This window comes from Cottoperca gobio, chromosome 5 (genome assembly GCF_900634415.1).
Source record: "Cottoperca gobio chromosome 5, fCotGob3.1, whole genome shotgun sequence".
Lineage (NCBI taxonomy): Eukaryota > Metazoa > Chordata > Actinopteri > Perciformes > Bovichtidae > Cottoperca > Cottoperca gobio.
The window spans coordinates 1,464,286-1,480,000 of NC_041359.1; the positions used below are offsets into that span (position 1 = coordinate 1,464,286).

A 15,715-nucleotide genomic window follows, 5' to 3' on the forward strand; every position below is an offset into this window, starting at 1 on the left:
TGTCCTTTGTTATTCCATAACATATTTCTGAAATATAGTGAGAATTAAGAGGGGGCCTTATTTTCACATTCACAAATGGCTCTGAAAGGATTGCTGTGTTCCATTAACCAGTGCAGCCATACTTCATCAGACAGTTTTGTCCCATTTATAGAGGAAATAATCGAGTCACATGCACCTGATAAGACATTAGAGGCTTTGGTACTTTACACTTATGAATGTCGTTAGCGTAGAACATGAAAATGGACAGGTATAGAAGTAACTCGGAGGTTGCCATACTTCAACACAAACTATTTGAAGGATAATTTACTTTAGTGTAATTTGTCAAGATTCGGTATTTTTTCTATCAGATTCATCATTTGTATCAGGTATGGTAACACTGTACTCCTTGAAGTAATGTTTGACATCTGGGAAAACATGGTCAATGCTACAATTAAGTTTGTTAGATTAAGAAACAAGAGGAGTCAGTCATGTTGTATACATGGCAACAGTTTATCCAGATTATTAAAACTACTTCATTTGGAGGTAAAACTGAAAGTAAGTGCACCTGCAATGTTGCTTGTAAACGGTCACTGCAAAGGAAAACTGTACAACAGTACATACGTTATATCCAGGAAGTTGGTCTGTGATTGATGTTTACAGTTTGGGTGACAATTTGACATTTTAATAAACGATTCGCCTTCATGTTTCTTTTCCAAAGTAAATTTGTCTAACCTTTGTTTACAATCTATCTTGTTGTTTGACTGATCAAGTTTGTCTTTCCCACATCTCAACAGTTCACTTAGTGAGTACAGTCATCAATAGAAATGTTGGCAAAAAACTGAGCCAGGATTTTAGAATCAGTCATCATCAGCACAACAAGAAAATTGTGACTTGATTTGTTTTTGTTGTAAATGTGAAGATTTCTTTTAAATAATTTTTTCCTAATAAGGTTTATTAGCAAAACAATTTTCCTTCCTTGTTAAACTCTCACAAGTATTTTCTTTAAAACAACCTGCACTCTGCTAGCATTCAAGTAAGTCACTACTCAACATCTAACCAATGTCACAAATGAAATCATCCTCCTGTTCACTGAACATTCTTCCAACTTACATCTTACGTTTTTGCTTAATATTTCACTCAATCTCCCCATCTCTCTAATAGGAATATACAGTATACTGTATGTGGCCATTGGTGACTTTATATCATCAGCCTCCCATTTCTCCTCTGGAGTGCCTCAGGGCTTGATCCTTGGCCCTTTATTGTTATCCATTTAGATGTTACATCCAATCTTTCATAAGAAAAACATCAGTTTCCTTTTTTATGCGGACAACTCCCAGATCTATTTCTCGTTTGACTCCAGCAGCACAGCGCATCTGGACAGACTATTATTCTGACTCACTGATATTAAAAAGTGGCTCCATGTGTTCTTCAGTTAAACTCAGAAGCTGTTTTTATGACTGGATAATCTTGTTTAGATACTCTGGTACCTTTTTCCAGATAGCAGCAGGGTGAAGAGTGCATGGGAGGTGTGGGTGTGGTCTTCTATGAAGCCTGGAGATGCTGAAGGCAGAGAGGTCCCGATGATGGACTCCGCTGACTTCACTATCCTCTGAATAATTTAGAGTTGTTGCAGTTTTCACACCAGACAGTGATGTAGCTGGTCAGGACACTCTCAGTGGTTCCCCAGTAGAAGGTGGACAAGATGGTTGTGGTCGGGGGAGGGTGGCTCTCTGATGATGTTGTGCCCACTTGGTCAGTGAGGTGCATGAACTGACTTGTTCAATGCAGGAGCGGTTGATGAGCAGTGTGTTGTGGCAGGGTGGGCCTTTCTGAAGTCAATTGTCATCTCTTGTGTCTTGTCATCATTAAGAGACAGAGTGCCAGCCACTCCACCTTCTCTCTGTACGCCAGTGTTATGTTGTCCACACACTATATCATATGATTGGAGCTGTATTTGGCAAAACAGTCATGGGGCATTAGGGTGAACAGCAGTGAGCTGAGCACACATCCCTGGCTGGAGTGTGGTAGCGGGGGTCTCTCTGTGAGAAGGTTGTGGATCCAGTTACAAAGGGAGATCTTCGGGCCCAGGGAGCCCAACTACCACATGAGCTTCTGGGAAATGATTGTGGGTGTTCTTCTTATCCAGGTTTGACAGGGCTAGGTGTAGGGCAGAGGGAATGCCCCCCTCTGAGGGGCATGTAAGCTGGATTTGTTTACAATTTGGGGTCAATTGATGTGGGGTTACAGGATCTCAAAGTAATTCATGATAATTGCTGTGACAGCTACAGGGACATTGTCATTGAGGCACGACACTGACTTTTTCTGCACTGGGATGATGATGGTGGTGGTCTTGAAGACAATGTTGACGTTGAAGATGTCGCCATATCTGCCAGCTGGTTTGCACACTCCCTGATAAACACGTCGATGCACATTGTAGGGTCTAGCAGCCTTGTTTGGGTTCACTCTAGCTAGGGCCCTGACGTTAGCTGTTGAAAGTACCTGGTCGTTTGGAGGGTGCAGTCTTCCTGGTGAGCATGTCGTTGATGGCTTTGAACCATTCATATAAGTCATTCAGTGCCTCTGGAATCCAAATCATTTTATTTTTAGATTGATGGAGCTACATATATTCTTCTTTACAGGATGGTTGATATAGTCATATTTGAATAGTAAAGCTCCTAGTTGATGTAAGGTAGATACAGTATGGATTGCATAGTCTACATAAATGGCAAAGCATTTGTGCGTAGAGCTACTCAACAATTATTAAGAAACTATTTTGAAAATAGTTTTAAAACATTCTTCCTTGGCTCTCATCAATAACGTGTTGTTGACTCCACATCCAAGTACAAGAAGTTGAAGTTGAGCCGTGAAACTGTGATGTCTCTGAAATGAGTTTGTTCTGCAGGAGGTGGGAGGTAATCCCCCACCTCCTGCCTGCCTTCCCAGCTCCAACACAGCGTATAGCAGCATCTACACCCGGTGATCCCTCCACAGATTAAACACTCATCTGTCATTTAGAAACAGATAAGAATCCATGCATAGTATGTGGCAAAAATGCAGGGACATTTGTCTTGTTAGCCATGCATTATTTAATGGGGGGAGCACAACCTGCAAGCCATTTTATTATTCAGCTGTTGTTTGTGTTAGCATTTTTACATGGCTCTCTAGATGCCATGGCAATCCAAATCCATATAAATTATGCTCTGCTGAGTTTCTTACTTTGCAGGTGGTCATCATCATCATCATCTCTTTTTCTCTCCGTGAGCAGACTGGGTGGCCTTCAGGAGATGGTTTGAGCTCCTGAAGGGCTGTGGTTACTCTGCATCAAATGTGTCAGGGAATTTTTCATCCTGACTGTGATCAGGTCTGGGGTCTTCTCTTTCTCTGCCTGTGTCTCTTACTCTTATCTTGATGTTTGTGCCAGCGGGTGTCAGCACTGGTGATCCTCTACCTGAAGGTCAGTCGTCGGTCCACTCCCACAGGGGATGACAACACACATTGTGTTCGCCTCGCCTGATTAAGCTACCTGCACTCAGACAAACGGATGTCTCACATCTCAACGATGTACCACCCGCTCATGATGCAGTGACTGGGAGGTGGACAGGACATTTACTCACTCTCTGTGACCTTAATCAGTCACTGAAAATTGGTAACGAAAACAGGTAGGCGACAGCAACCAGGCTGCTGATGGAATTTGCAAGCATGGAAGTACACTTTGTTCTTCTGCTCTTCTGTCCTGCAATGATTAGGATTACTACTGTTACTATTACTAGGATATTTGCCATATAGTTCACACGATGTCGAACCCAAATATGTCATAAATGTATCCGAAAGTTGTTACATAGTGTTTGACAGAGGCAAGCAGTTTCCTGTGCTGTGACCTATCACTGTACAGGACAAACAATTATTTAATTGAGTTGTGTAAGACAGCAAACAGGTTCATATTCCAAAGTGTTGGTCTGTTTCTTTAATGTCTACTATCACACTCTGGCTCTCTTTGGCATCAATATTCCTGCAAGGACGAGCTCCAGCATGCTGCCCACAGTGCTGAGCAGATTTGTGCTGTCAGATGACTCCCAGTGAAGAAGCATCACAACATCAGGGTGAAGGAAAGGACAGATTTCCACTGGCCATGAGCAGGCTTGAAGCCACCTGTCCCAAACAGCCCTTTTCTAAGTGATGGAATGGTCTTTGACAAATGGTCTCTCTCTTACAAATCACAATATATGTGTACCACAATGCATTTCATATCGAGTGGTAGAAGACATATTTATAAATAATTTACTCAAAATAATATTATACAATACCACACTATAAAACACTCCAAACTATTCAAAAGTGTACTTAAAATAATATGAACAAGAAAATGCTCTATAAATAGTAAAGTACTTATTATTGGATCAATATTGATATTAGTACTTTCATTTTGTAGTTGATAAATGCTAAAGGCTCATTCTAACCACTTCATATACTGTTTGGTACTTTAATCTATTTGTATCATAATTAATAAACTGATTTTATGTTTTTTATGTAAATCATAATCTGAACAGTAACTAGTAGCTTTTATATTATTATGCTATGAAGTCATTATTGGTATGCCGCATAGCACTCAATGTCAAGTTACTGTAACAGCAGGAACGGAAGACACGGGTTGTTGTAAGTTAATGCTGAGCATTCCAACGAATGCTATCAATAGAAGAAATACAGTTTACCATCATCTTAACACTTGTGCAGTGAGTATGCCGCTAAGGGCCACTAGCGAGGATTTACACTTAAATAATTAGTCAAAACTAGCTTGATAAAAAATAAAAACGTCTGTAAAAATTTACTGAATTTGGTCAATCGTGATAGAATAGGTGTTACCATGCTCAGTAAAGGCTACTGCAGTTTCCTGGGAGAATAGATGAGCATGGCAACTCTGCCTCGGCCTGTATTAAATCATTGCAGCACACTTACTGCCATACTGAAGTAGCATTAGTTGCACATGTATTTTTGACAGTATCGATGTATTTAATCGTTGCCTTTCTATTACTGAGGCGTTCGCCGTCACCTGCAACTTGAATGTAAATCAGCTCTCTGACATCACATGACTTGATCCCCACGCATAAACAGCTGCAGGAGCTATATTTTTAATTCCTCTCGCCATTTCCTCCGTGTAGCTGTTTTGACAGTTAGTTGACATTTGCCTGGATAACAGTATAATTAACGCTCCGACTGCAACAACAAATGGTACTGTTATGTGCAAGGCTTAATAATCAGCAAGCGTTATAGGGTGTTTTACGAGCATATATAAATATCCTGTGTATGTGGGAATAGAAGACCCCCAATAAAGTAGCAGTTTATCGTGACTGGAACACTGACCCACCTAGTGTGACTGTGTTTGCCCCACCATAGAGATACACTGGGAGTGAGCAGCAAGTGTGGCTGAACTGCTGCCATGTTAATCAAATGACATCTATGAGGCAGCTGTTTATGAAATGAGATATCAACTACGAGACAGATGAACACTACAGATGTTTGATGGTCTGGGAGGAGAGATAATCTGATTCCTGGTTAAATAATGACATACCAGTAACATCTGAAAAACACTCCCGGAACACTACGTGGTCAATTAGTATATTACATGGGACTGTAATCACTTAAACTTCACTTGATGATAAGGTACCTTAAACAGATGTTTTAGCTTTCCCCAGCATCAGGCAAAAACTGTCTCCTAGAGTTCAAGTTTAAATGTTTTGATCGTGCTAATTTGATACTTGACATAGAATAGATTGGAATAGATGCCCAAACTATGCTTTAAACTCTTTTTTTCATCGAACAAAAGACGCCAAAGTTCGCAAATAAAAAATAAAATATTCAATACAGTATACAATTTCCAAGACTTTTAATTAAATAAGTAATATGTGGCCTGACAAAACATTTGTTGCCAGCTTTCAGATTTATAGTGAATTTATTTTAATTGAATGTATTTAATTTAAATTCAACTGTCTTTCATTCAAAATGTTTGTCAACACATACTATTCATCTGTTATTATCCTTTTTACAAGCCCTATCAATACACTATATTTGTCTTGCGGCGGAGGTATCTGCCCTGTCATAAGAACAGATTTGAACTGCTATAGAGAAAGTGAAAGAGAGGCCATGACAGCAGTTAGTAAGGAGCTGCTCTGTGTGAATGTTACATGTTGTGCCGTAACGCAGCTCAGCAGCAGGTGGGGATGACTGACAGCTTATTTCATCTGAAGATGTCACACAGTTTCTTTCCTGTGCATTACGCCGGTGAAGACATGTATGTATTTCATTTATGTGATCCAATAAGGAGAAGAATACAATAATCTACTGTATGTAGATATTTCAATTTAATTACAACACTTTTGTTTTTGCTCCCATTTTTCACAAAATACAAGATCTAAGACTTTTTTAGATGCACATCAAAGGCACATTTCTCTTCAAATCTGCTCACTAATATGTTGAATAAAAGGCCTTTCTAAGATGTGCAGTTTTATCACACACCACACTGAAATAGATGTTGCAGGTTTTAAAGAAATGGGGGCATTGGCATTCTGACTTTGGGAGTGTCGACCAGAGCTGTTTGAACTATTTTATGTGCACAGAAAAGGGTCTTAGATCTTATATTTAACCTGTGAAAAAAAATGGGAGTGGAAACCAAATGATTGTGTTTATATTTTAAATGTCAGTATCAAACATACAGACACATCAAAAGCAGTCTGACCTAATGACACATGACTGATGTGAACCTGAAAGAAAGTGTTGGACAGAACAAACAACAAATGTCTTATATTTAGAGCCTTATCGGTGGTGGGGCTAAAATGTGCAATTGCCCTGTTTCATTATGCAGGACCTTGTGTGCACCTCACATTTTATTGTACATTCAGAACTCATTTCATGTTTACCAATTTGCTATTATCAGCACCTCATGGTATATTGTCCCAATACACTGCTTGACTCTGTAGCCAGCATACGAGATACAACATGTTCATCTGTGAGCTTTAGAGATGCTGGCAGGCTGATATCGCTACCTTTGGACAGAGCTACTGAACTGCTTCTTCATTTCCAGTCTCTGTGCTAAGATAAGCCAACGGGGTCCTGACTGTAGCTTCATATGTAACAGAGATGAGAGTCAATCTTCTCATCTAACTCTCTCAGGTAGCAAATAAGTGCATTTCCAAAATGTTGAACTGTTTCTTTAACAAGACATTTTGCATTATGATCTTTTTATCGCTTTGGCTCTAAGGATGGCAATGTTGGATGATATGTCTGTTGGTCAGGCCTCCCTAAAATATCTCAATCACTATTGGCCATTTAATTGTCATTACATTTAATGTAGAAATTCTTGGTCCCCATTTTTGGACGACTGATTTTGGTGATCCAAAAATGTTCCTTTAACGCCACGCCAGGTTAAAAATGTGGGGCACATATCCATGGTGTTTGTGATATTCAGTGATCCCTTGACAATATTAGGGGTCTCTTTAGCTTATCCACATGATCCAACAGGGAAGCCGTGGCTCAGGAGGTAGAGTGGTCTGAGGGTCGGAGGGTCGTTGGTTCGATCCCCAGTCCTGCAGTCAGCATGTCGAAGTGTCCTCGGCCAAGATACTGAACCCCAAATTGCTCCCGATGGCCAACGGTGAGTGTGTGTGAATGGTTACACTACTGACAAGCTGATGTGCACCTTGTATGGAGCCTCTGCAATGTGTGTGAATGCTGACATGTGTTGTAAAGTACTTTGAGTGATTGCAAAGATTGGAAAACTGCCATATAAATGCAGTCCATTTACAATTAACCAACCTTTCTGATTCATTCTTGTTGAGATATGGAGTCTTTGAAAAGAACCAGACACTTCTATTTGTTGCAGTCTCTCTTTGTCATTAAGGCTAATAGGATAGTCTTTCATTTTAAACAAAACTGCTGAGTGAAGTTACAGTAAACCTACAGACAATTTGACAAATGTGTCATCACATACGACTCACACATCCCTGATTGAGCAAATGATGGGATGTAAAACATTACAGTGCTTAACACACAGCTGTGCTCTGGGCAGCACTCACAGTGCCATCAACAAAAATGCCAACCACCTGTGGTCTCAGCCTCTCAAAAGCCTTTCAACTCCATTCCTCCACTCTGGGGAAGGATCATCCATCTTAGTGACAACCTGGAATTGTGAAAAATACCTGTGGCTGACAAGGAGGGTCCTTGAGATGCCAAGAGAGCCGAATGCAGATGGCCCGGTGCTGAATCCTACAGGCAGTGACACCTGCCATGGCACTCCTACTAATACTGATGCAGCATGTCTGAATGAAAATGGGATGTGTAATCTTCATCATAAATGACTTGCTGCATATTGCACCTGTCTTGTTTTATAATCATGAGCGGGGAAGTGATGCAACAGATGTTTGACATGCAGACACCTGCCAATACAAGCTGGGAATATTAGAGGTGTCCCACTTAAGCTTTCCATCCTGTGTGCACTGTGATCTTTCCCAGCACTATATGGTTATGGTATCTGGCAGCATGTCTTTGAAGAACATGACTAACTGCTTTTGTGGGGTTTGTGACTACATATTGTGATCTTAACTTTGGTACATTTTACACTACGGGTCAGTTATGATAACATAACTTGTAATCGTAATTGTTGACATCGAGCAAGATGACATTTTAGGGAAAGCATTTGGTATCTCATGTCCAAACTTGACAGTGCCATTGGAAAATATATTAGTAATTTGGAATCATCCGATGAATATCTTGGTAAGATTCCTAGTAATTAGACCAGTACATTTAGCTCTGGATCAAAATGTTGGAGAAACTAATAGATTAACTGGCATTCATCACAGACTTCATACTTTGAAGATTTCACATTTAGTTTTTATCTAGTTAGATAAAAACTAAACGTGTTGTACTGAGAATACTGGGGACCTTAAAGGTGTTTAAAAAGCTAAACAAACATTTAGCTGACTCTTTATTTTACAACTTCAAACCTTTCAGTCAGTAGGAGTGTAGAAAAAAGCTTCACCAATATAAGTTGAGATGCTATAAACCAGGATAAATCAAATCTGAAAGAGAAGTCTGAGCTTTCTCTGCTGTACCTGTTTTGCCAGTGTTCTTCATAGATGTCTTATTAGAGGATTCACTATCAAAGCCCTCCAGTGTCAGCTCCTGATACTCTGTTGATACTTTGGTGTCCGGATCAACAATGTTGATTGGTGACTGGTTTCTCTCTCTGCATTCTGGGTAGGCTGATGACCATCCCTCATCTGGCCCATATATACCTGAGGAAGAGAAGAAATGCAACAGATTCTCATCACTAGACGGATACACTTTCATGTGAAACTGAGTGGGCTTTAGAAGGATACTTCATAGAAAAATGACATTTCAGAACCATCTCATGTTCTCTGAAAACAGCTGACAGTGTGCATTGCCAAGTCATCTGAATTCCAATTAAACATTGCTCACAGAATAAACACCGTGAGCCCCAAACAGCGGCAGCTGCTGAAAAAGCAAAACATTTTCATTCATGTGGTAAATAGAGAATTTCCAAATGTCATTATTATGAGGCCATGATGTGTCCCCTGCTGCCATTTGCAAACATCTCATAGAGATAATGAATTGCATATTTTGTTTTGCATTAACCTTTTTCTCAACTTCTCCTCTTAAAGCCCCTCTGCATTCAGCGTCAATCACGTTACTGAACTGGTAAAACTAAAACACCTCAGATGAGTCGCGAGGAAGCCAATGTGTCTCTGCACTAAGTGTGGAGAGAATTATTTGACAGTAAATGTCCACAGAGTGAAAGCCTGAGACCAGAGGAGCATTGGAGTCACTTTTTGCAGAGGCTGTAAGAGAAAGATATTTGGAGGGAAGGCCAGGACTGAAATGTCACAGAGCCTTGCTTTAACACCAGAGTGTTTACTCATAGGCAGGGCTGGAGCTACCGGGCACACTGCGGGCTGGAGGTTGCCCGAGGCCTAAAACCTGATCGAGTGGTTTTGTTGCTTAAATCGAACTGCAAGTATTCAACAATATTAACCAAGTATTAGAACAAGAAGGTTATGTTATGTGATGTTATGGCACTTGACGCTAGGTTACTTAGTAACGTAACGTCTACATCAAGATACTACGCAAAAGGCTTCTGGGTGCGGTCAGATGTGGGTTTTGTTGCACCTGTAACCATATCCAACAGTGATTTCATACTGTATGAACACACCTGAGTACACTTTTACATCACTGCACCAAGGTTCATGCCCTGGAGTTCAGTTTAAACTAGATAGATTTTGAGTTGCTGTGAAGGTGCTCTTTGAACTGAAGCTAAAACATGTAATGCAGGTGTGAGTTTTGCATAAAGCAGCTGTGATATTCTGTGATTTTGAAAAATAAAATATCAAAAGGATAGATGAATGATGAATGAATGAAAATAAGTGTTAAGTATGTTCCATTTGAGCTTTTATCTTTTCTCAATGTGGCCTAGTTAAACTTAACAGTTCACTCAACTCACCATATAATAAAAACCACAAGTCCGCTGCTACACCTGCATGTGGACTAACAACAACACATATCTAAAGACTTGTATTTTTTCTGAATTAATGAGATGAGACAGACTTTGACATGTCATTTGAAGAAGTTGTTCATCTGATTTTGCTTTACTACAAATCCAGTGCACTATTCCTCCATTTATGCTTTTTGAGTGACTACATACTCAAACCTGTCTCAGACTTTGGTCATGAGATGGAGAACCTAGATAATAGGCCACATGGCCCTAATGAAATGCTCTACATTCAACCCAACATTCAGATAATCTCACTTTTGTTTGGCACAAAGCTACTTTGCCTCAGTACCATTTCCCAGTCAAGCAGCTTTGTGAGCAGCACAGACATATAATTATTCTGTCAGTGCAAACTAGTTGATCTCTACAGTGTGGACAACGAGACGTGAGCCGTTTAAAACTGTTTTCAGGCGTCACTAAAAATCAGGCAAAGTGTATTGCTCTGGCATTTACTGGACAAATAGCTCACGTTGGTGTGTTGATACAGCTCTTAAAAACAGCATTCATATTTCTTCTCAAATACTGCTGTCGTGGTTTTTGAATTGGCCAATGAAATGGTAACAGATTATTACTCTGTCACTGCCATATTTTAGAACTGCGATTTCTTTTCCGTCCACATCTGGTGGTTAGTTATGTTGTTTAACGCTGATGTTGCAGCTACGATGGTTGTAAAGTTTGCTTAACAACCTCTTACCATGTGCGGGCCTGCCGGCGGGCCCAGCAGCAGTTTTATTGTGCCTGTACATGTAAATTTTTGAATTCTGAAAAAAATAAAATATATATATATTTTTGGAAAGCTTAGAATCTCACCTATTTTAATATTGAGATGAAAATCACAACAGCGGTACAATCAGCTCCTCAAACTAGCAAGTACACTCAAAATCAAAATCATAACTTTGAGCCCACTTACCTATAAAGCCTCATAAATATCCTCTTTTCAGTAAAATATTGAAAAAGACGCTATGAAGGCATTGCCAGATGTCCACACGTTCGTTTCCGGTAAAAAGATATCCACCGTGAACATCGTCACATCGATAAAAGTCCATGAACAGGTGTTGCAATCTGTGAAATCAGCTAATCGATTTTTACATTGTGTGATCATAAACAGTCCTAACTTAATATCTCATGCGCTCATCACGGTTCAGACACGTCCTGGTTTTAGCGCGGGCTCTCAGCATTAGATTGACACTTCATTTGAGCCAATCGGAGCTTCGATGGGTTTTTTACAACCTTCATGAGCCAATGAGTGTCAACTTGATAAGAAAGTGCCCACCCACTTCTTTTGTTACAGACTGACCCTGGACCAGCTCAGCGTCCTGGTGGCACGTGCATCGTATAGAAAATGAGTGCCTCGTTCATTATATGCGTCACTTTTTTGTTTGTTTTTTTCAAAATAAAATTTATATCCAAAATAATATTTATTATTTATTGTACAGAAAGAAATACAAAAGAAACATAAAAATATTAGAAAACAATGTGTTTATACTTCACTTACTCTGTGTGATTACTACTAACAGGGAATATGGGTATATAATAGTTATTTATAAATAGATAAAAATAATATTTATTAATAAATATTATAATATGTACAGTTGGTGTACTCCTGGTGTTACTCTTAGACAAACCTGTCTTATAAATTAAGTTTTATCCTTTTTATCTGAAATTTGGTGGTGAACTTGATAACACTTGGTTCTATGTTTCTATTGTGTATTTCAGCTCGGGACTACCAGCTATACCATCTTCAGACATCTTTTTCAACAAAGAAATTCTGGCGGAGTGTATTTTCTTCAAGTTCAGTATATTCAGTATATTTATATATCCCGGTGTCCAGCAGGACCAGGTCAGCAGGCGCTGTCACGATTCATGATCCTGACGTAAACTTTATCAGTGGCAACCTGCCACATGAGAGACAGACATTCCGGGGATGATACCCCGGATGGTGAGTTAGTAACATACATTTACATAAATGCATACAGATAGAGAGGGAGAAGAAGAGAGAGGGAGGGGAGGAGAGAGGAAGAGAAGGAGAGCAGGGAGGTGTCCCCCGGCAGTCTAAGCCTATAGCAGCATAACTAGGGGCTGATCCAGGGCAAACCTGAGCCAGCCCTAACTATAAGCTTTATCAAAAAGGAAAGTCTTTAGCCTACTCTTAAATGTGGAGAGTGTGTTTGCCTCCCGAACACAAACTGGAAGCTGGTTCCACTGGAGAGGAGCTTGATAGCTGAAGGCTCTGGCTCCCATTGTACTCTTAGAGACTCTAGGAACCACAAGTAACCCTGCAGTCTGGGAGCGTAATGCTCTAGTTGGTTTATAAGGTACTATGAGATCTTTAAGATATGCTGGAGCCTGACCATTAATTGATTTGTAAGTCAGGAGAAGGATTTTGAATTCTATTCTGTATTTTACCGGGAGCCAGTGCAGAGCAGCTAATACAGGAGTAATATGATCCCGTTTCCTTGTTCTTGTCAATACACATGCCGCTGCATTTTGGATCAACTGAAGAGTCTTAAGTGACTTTTTGGGACAACCTGATAACAATGAGTTGCAGTAATCCAGCCTTGAAGTAACAAATGCATGGACTAGTTTTTCTGCATCATTTTGAGACAGGATGTGTCTTATTTTTGCAATGTTACGTAGATGAAAGAAGGCAGTCCTTGAGATTTGTTTTATGTGGGAGTTAAACGACAGATCTTGATCAAAGATGACGCCAAGATTCCTTACAGTGGTGCTGGAGGCCAAGTTAATGCCATCCAGAGCTTCTATGTCATTAGAAAATGCGTTTCAGAGGCGTTTAGGGCCAAGTATAATAACTTCAGTTTTGTCTGTGTTTAACATCAAAAAGTTGCTAGACATTCAAGTTTTTATGTCCTTAAGGCATGCTTGAAGTTTAGCCAATTGATTGGTTTCATCTGATTTAATTGATAGATATAATTGGGTATCATTCGCATAACAATGAAAGTTTATAGAGTGGTTCCTTATAATATTGCCCAAAGGAAGCATATATAAGGTGAATAGAATCGGTCCAAGTACAGAACCCTGCGGAACTCCAAGACTGACTTTGGCTGTTATGGAGGATTTATCGTTAACAAGTACAAATTGAGATCGCTCAGATAAATAGGACTTGAACCAGCTTAGTGCGGTTCCTTTTATGCCAACACAATGTTCCAGTCTCTGTAGTAGAATGTCATGATCAACAGTGTCGAAAGCAGCACTAAGGTCTAACGAGACAAGAACAGAGACAAGTCCTTTGTCTGATGCCAACAGAAGGTCATTGGTAACTTTCACCAGTGCCGTCTCTGTGCTATGATGAACTCTAAATCCAGATTGAAAAACCTCAAATAAATATTATTATGTAAAAAGTCACACAACTGTTTTGCGACTGCTTTCTCAAGGATTTTAGCGAGAAAGGGAAGGTTAGATATCGGCCTATAGTTGGCTAAAACCTTTGGATCAAGACTAAGCTTTTTAAGAAGTGGTTTTATTACAGCTACTTTAAAGGATTTTGGTACGTAGCCAGATAATAGAGACAGGTTGATCATATTTAATAACGAGGTGTTAATTAAGGGTAAAACTTCTTTAAACAGTTTAGTTGGAATCGGGTCTAAAAGACAGGTTGATGGTTTAGACGATGAGATTGTTGAAGTTAGTTGGTTAAGGTTGATTGGAGTAAAACAGTCTAGATATATTTCAGCAGTTACAGATGTTTTTAAAATTCCAACAGTTGAAGTTAAGTCATTACCAATTGAGGTCAGGAGGAGATTAATTTTGTCTCTAATAATTATAATTTTATTGTTAAAGAAGCTCATAAAGTCGTCACTACTGAGAGATGTAGGAATAGAAGGCTCTGTAGAGCTGTGGCTCTCTGTCAGCCTGGCTACAGTGCTGAAAAGAAACCTGGGGTTGTTTTTATTTTCTTCTATTAAGGAAGAGTAATAAGCTGCTCTGGCATTACGGAGAGCCTTCTTATACGTTTTAAGATGATCTAACCAGACTAAACGAGATTCTTCCAATTTAGTGGAACGCCATTTACTTTCAAGATTTCTCGACTTTTGTTTTAGTTTGCGGATTTGTAAATTAAGCCATGGAGCTTTCTTTTTCTGTTTTATGATCTTCTTCTTTAGAGGAGCGACAGAGTCGAGTGTTATTCGCAGTGAGGCTGCAGCGCTATCAACAAGATAATTAATTTGTGAGGGACTAAAGTTAGCATTGGAGTCCTCCATTATATTGATATTGAGTCCTGGTATTGAATTAAGTGCTGATGGAATCACTTCCTTAAGTTAAGTCACAGCACTTTCAGATAAACATCGAGCGTAGGATATTTTGCCTACTGGCTTGTAGTCCAGTAACAGGACTTCAAAAGTTATTAAAAAATGGTCTGATAAAAGAGGATTATGTGGACACACTAATAAACTTTCAATTTCAACACCATATCCCAGAACAAGGTCCAGAGTGTGGTTTAAACAGTGAGTTGGTTCATGTACATTTTGACTGAATCCAATTGAATCTAATATTGAGATAAATGCATTATTAAGGCTGTCACTATCAACATCCACATGAATATTAAAGTCACCTACAATAATTACTTTATCTGTTTTAAGGACTAAATTTGATAAAAATTCTGAGAATTCAGATAGAAATTCAGAATACGGAGCAGGAGGGCGGTACACAGTAACAAATAAAACTGGCTTTATTGTTTTCCATGTTGGGTTTGAGAGCGTAAGAACAAGGCTTTCAAAAGAGTTATAGTTTAGTTTAGGCTTAGGATTGATCAAGAGGTTTGAGTCAAATATGGCCGCAACTCCACCTCCTCGGCCAGTACCTCGAGGAATGTGAGTATTAATATGACCAGGTGGAGTGGATTCATTTAGACTGACATATTCTTCATGTCTCAGCCAGGTTTCAGTGAGACAAAATAAATCAATCTTATTATCTGATATTAAATCATTTGCCAATCCAGCTTTCGTTGATAAAGATCTGATGTTTAAGAGCCCACATTTAATTTTTCGATTTAGTTGTACTTTTGCAGCGGTGGTGTTTATTTTAATTAGGTTTTCATATATAACTCCTCTTCTGTTAACCATAGACTTGATTAGTTTCAGTGGTCGTGGGGCAGACACAGTCACTATGGGGATTTGAGTGGGTGACTGCCCGGAAAGAAGCAAAGAGAAGTGTGTAAAACAG

At 39.5% G+C, this 15,715-nt stretch overlaps 1 protein-coding gene across 2 annotated transcripts in view; it reads right to left on the bottom strand.

Moving 5' to 3' along the window:
- Positions 1 to 15,715, bottom strand: part of LOC115008088 (receptor-type tyrosine-protein phosphatase gamma-like) — a 377,770-nt gene that overhangs the window by 140,961 nt on the left and 221,094 nt on the right. For both annotated transcript variants that reach the window (XM_029431375.1, XM_029431374.1), the window contains exon 3: positions 9,081 to 9,263. In XM_029431375.1, coding sequence (XP_029287235.1) covers positions 9,081 to 9,263 — 183 coding nt within the window. The remainder of the gene's footprint in view (positions 1 to 9,080; positions 9,264 to 15,715) is intronic.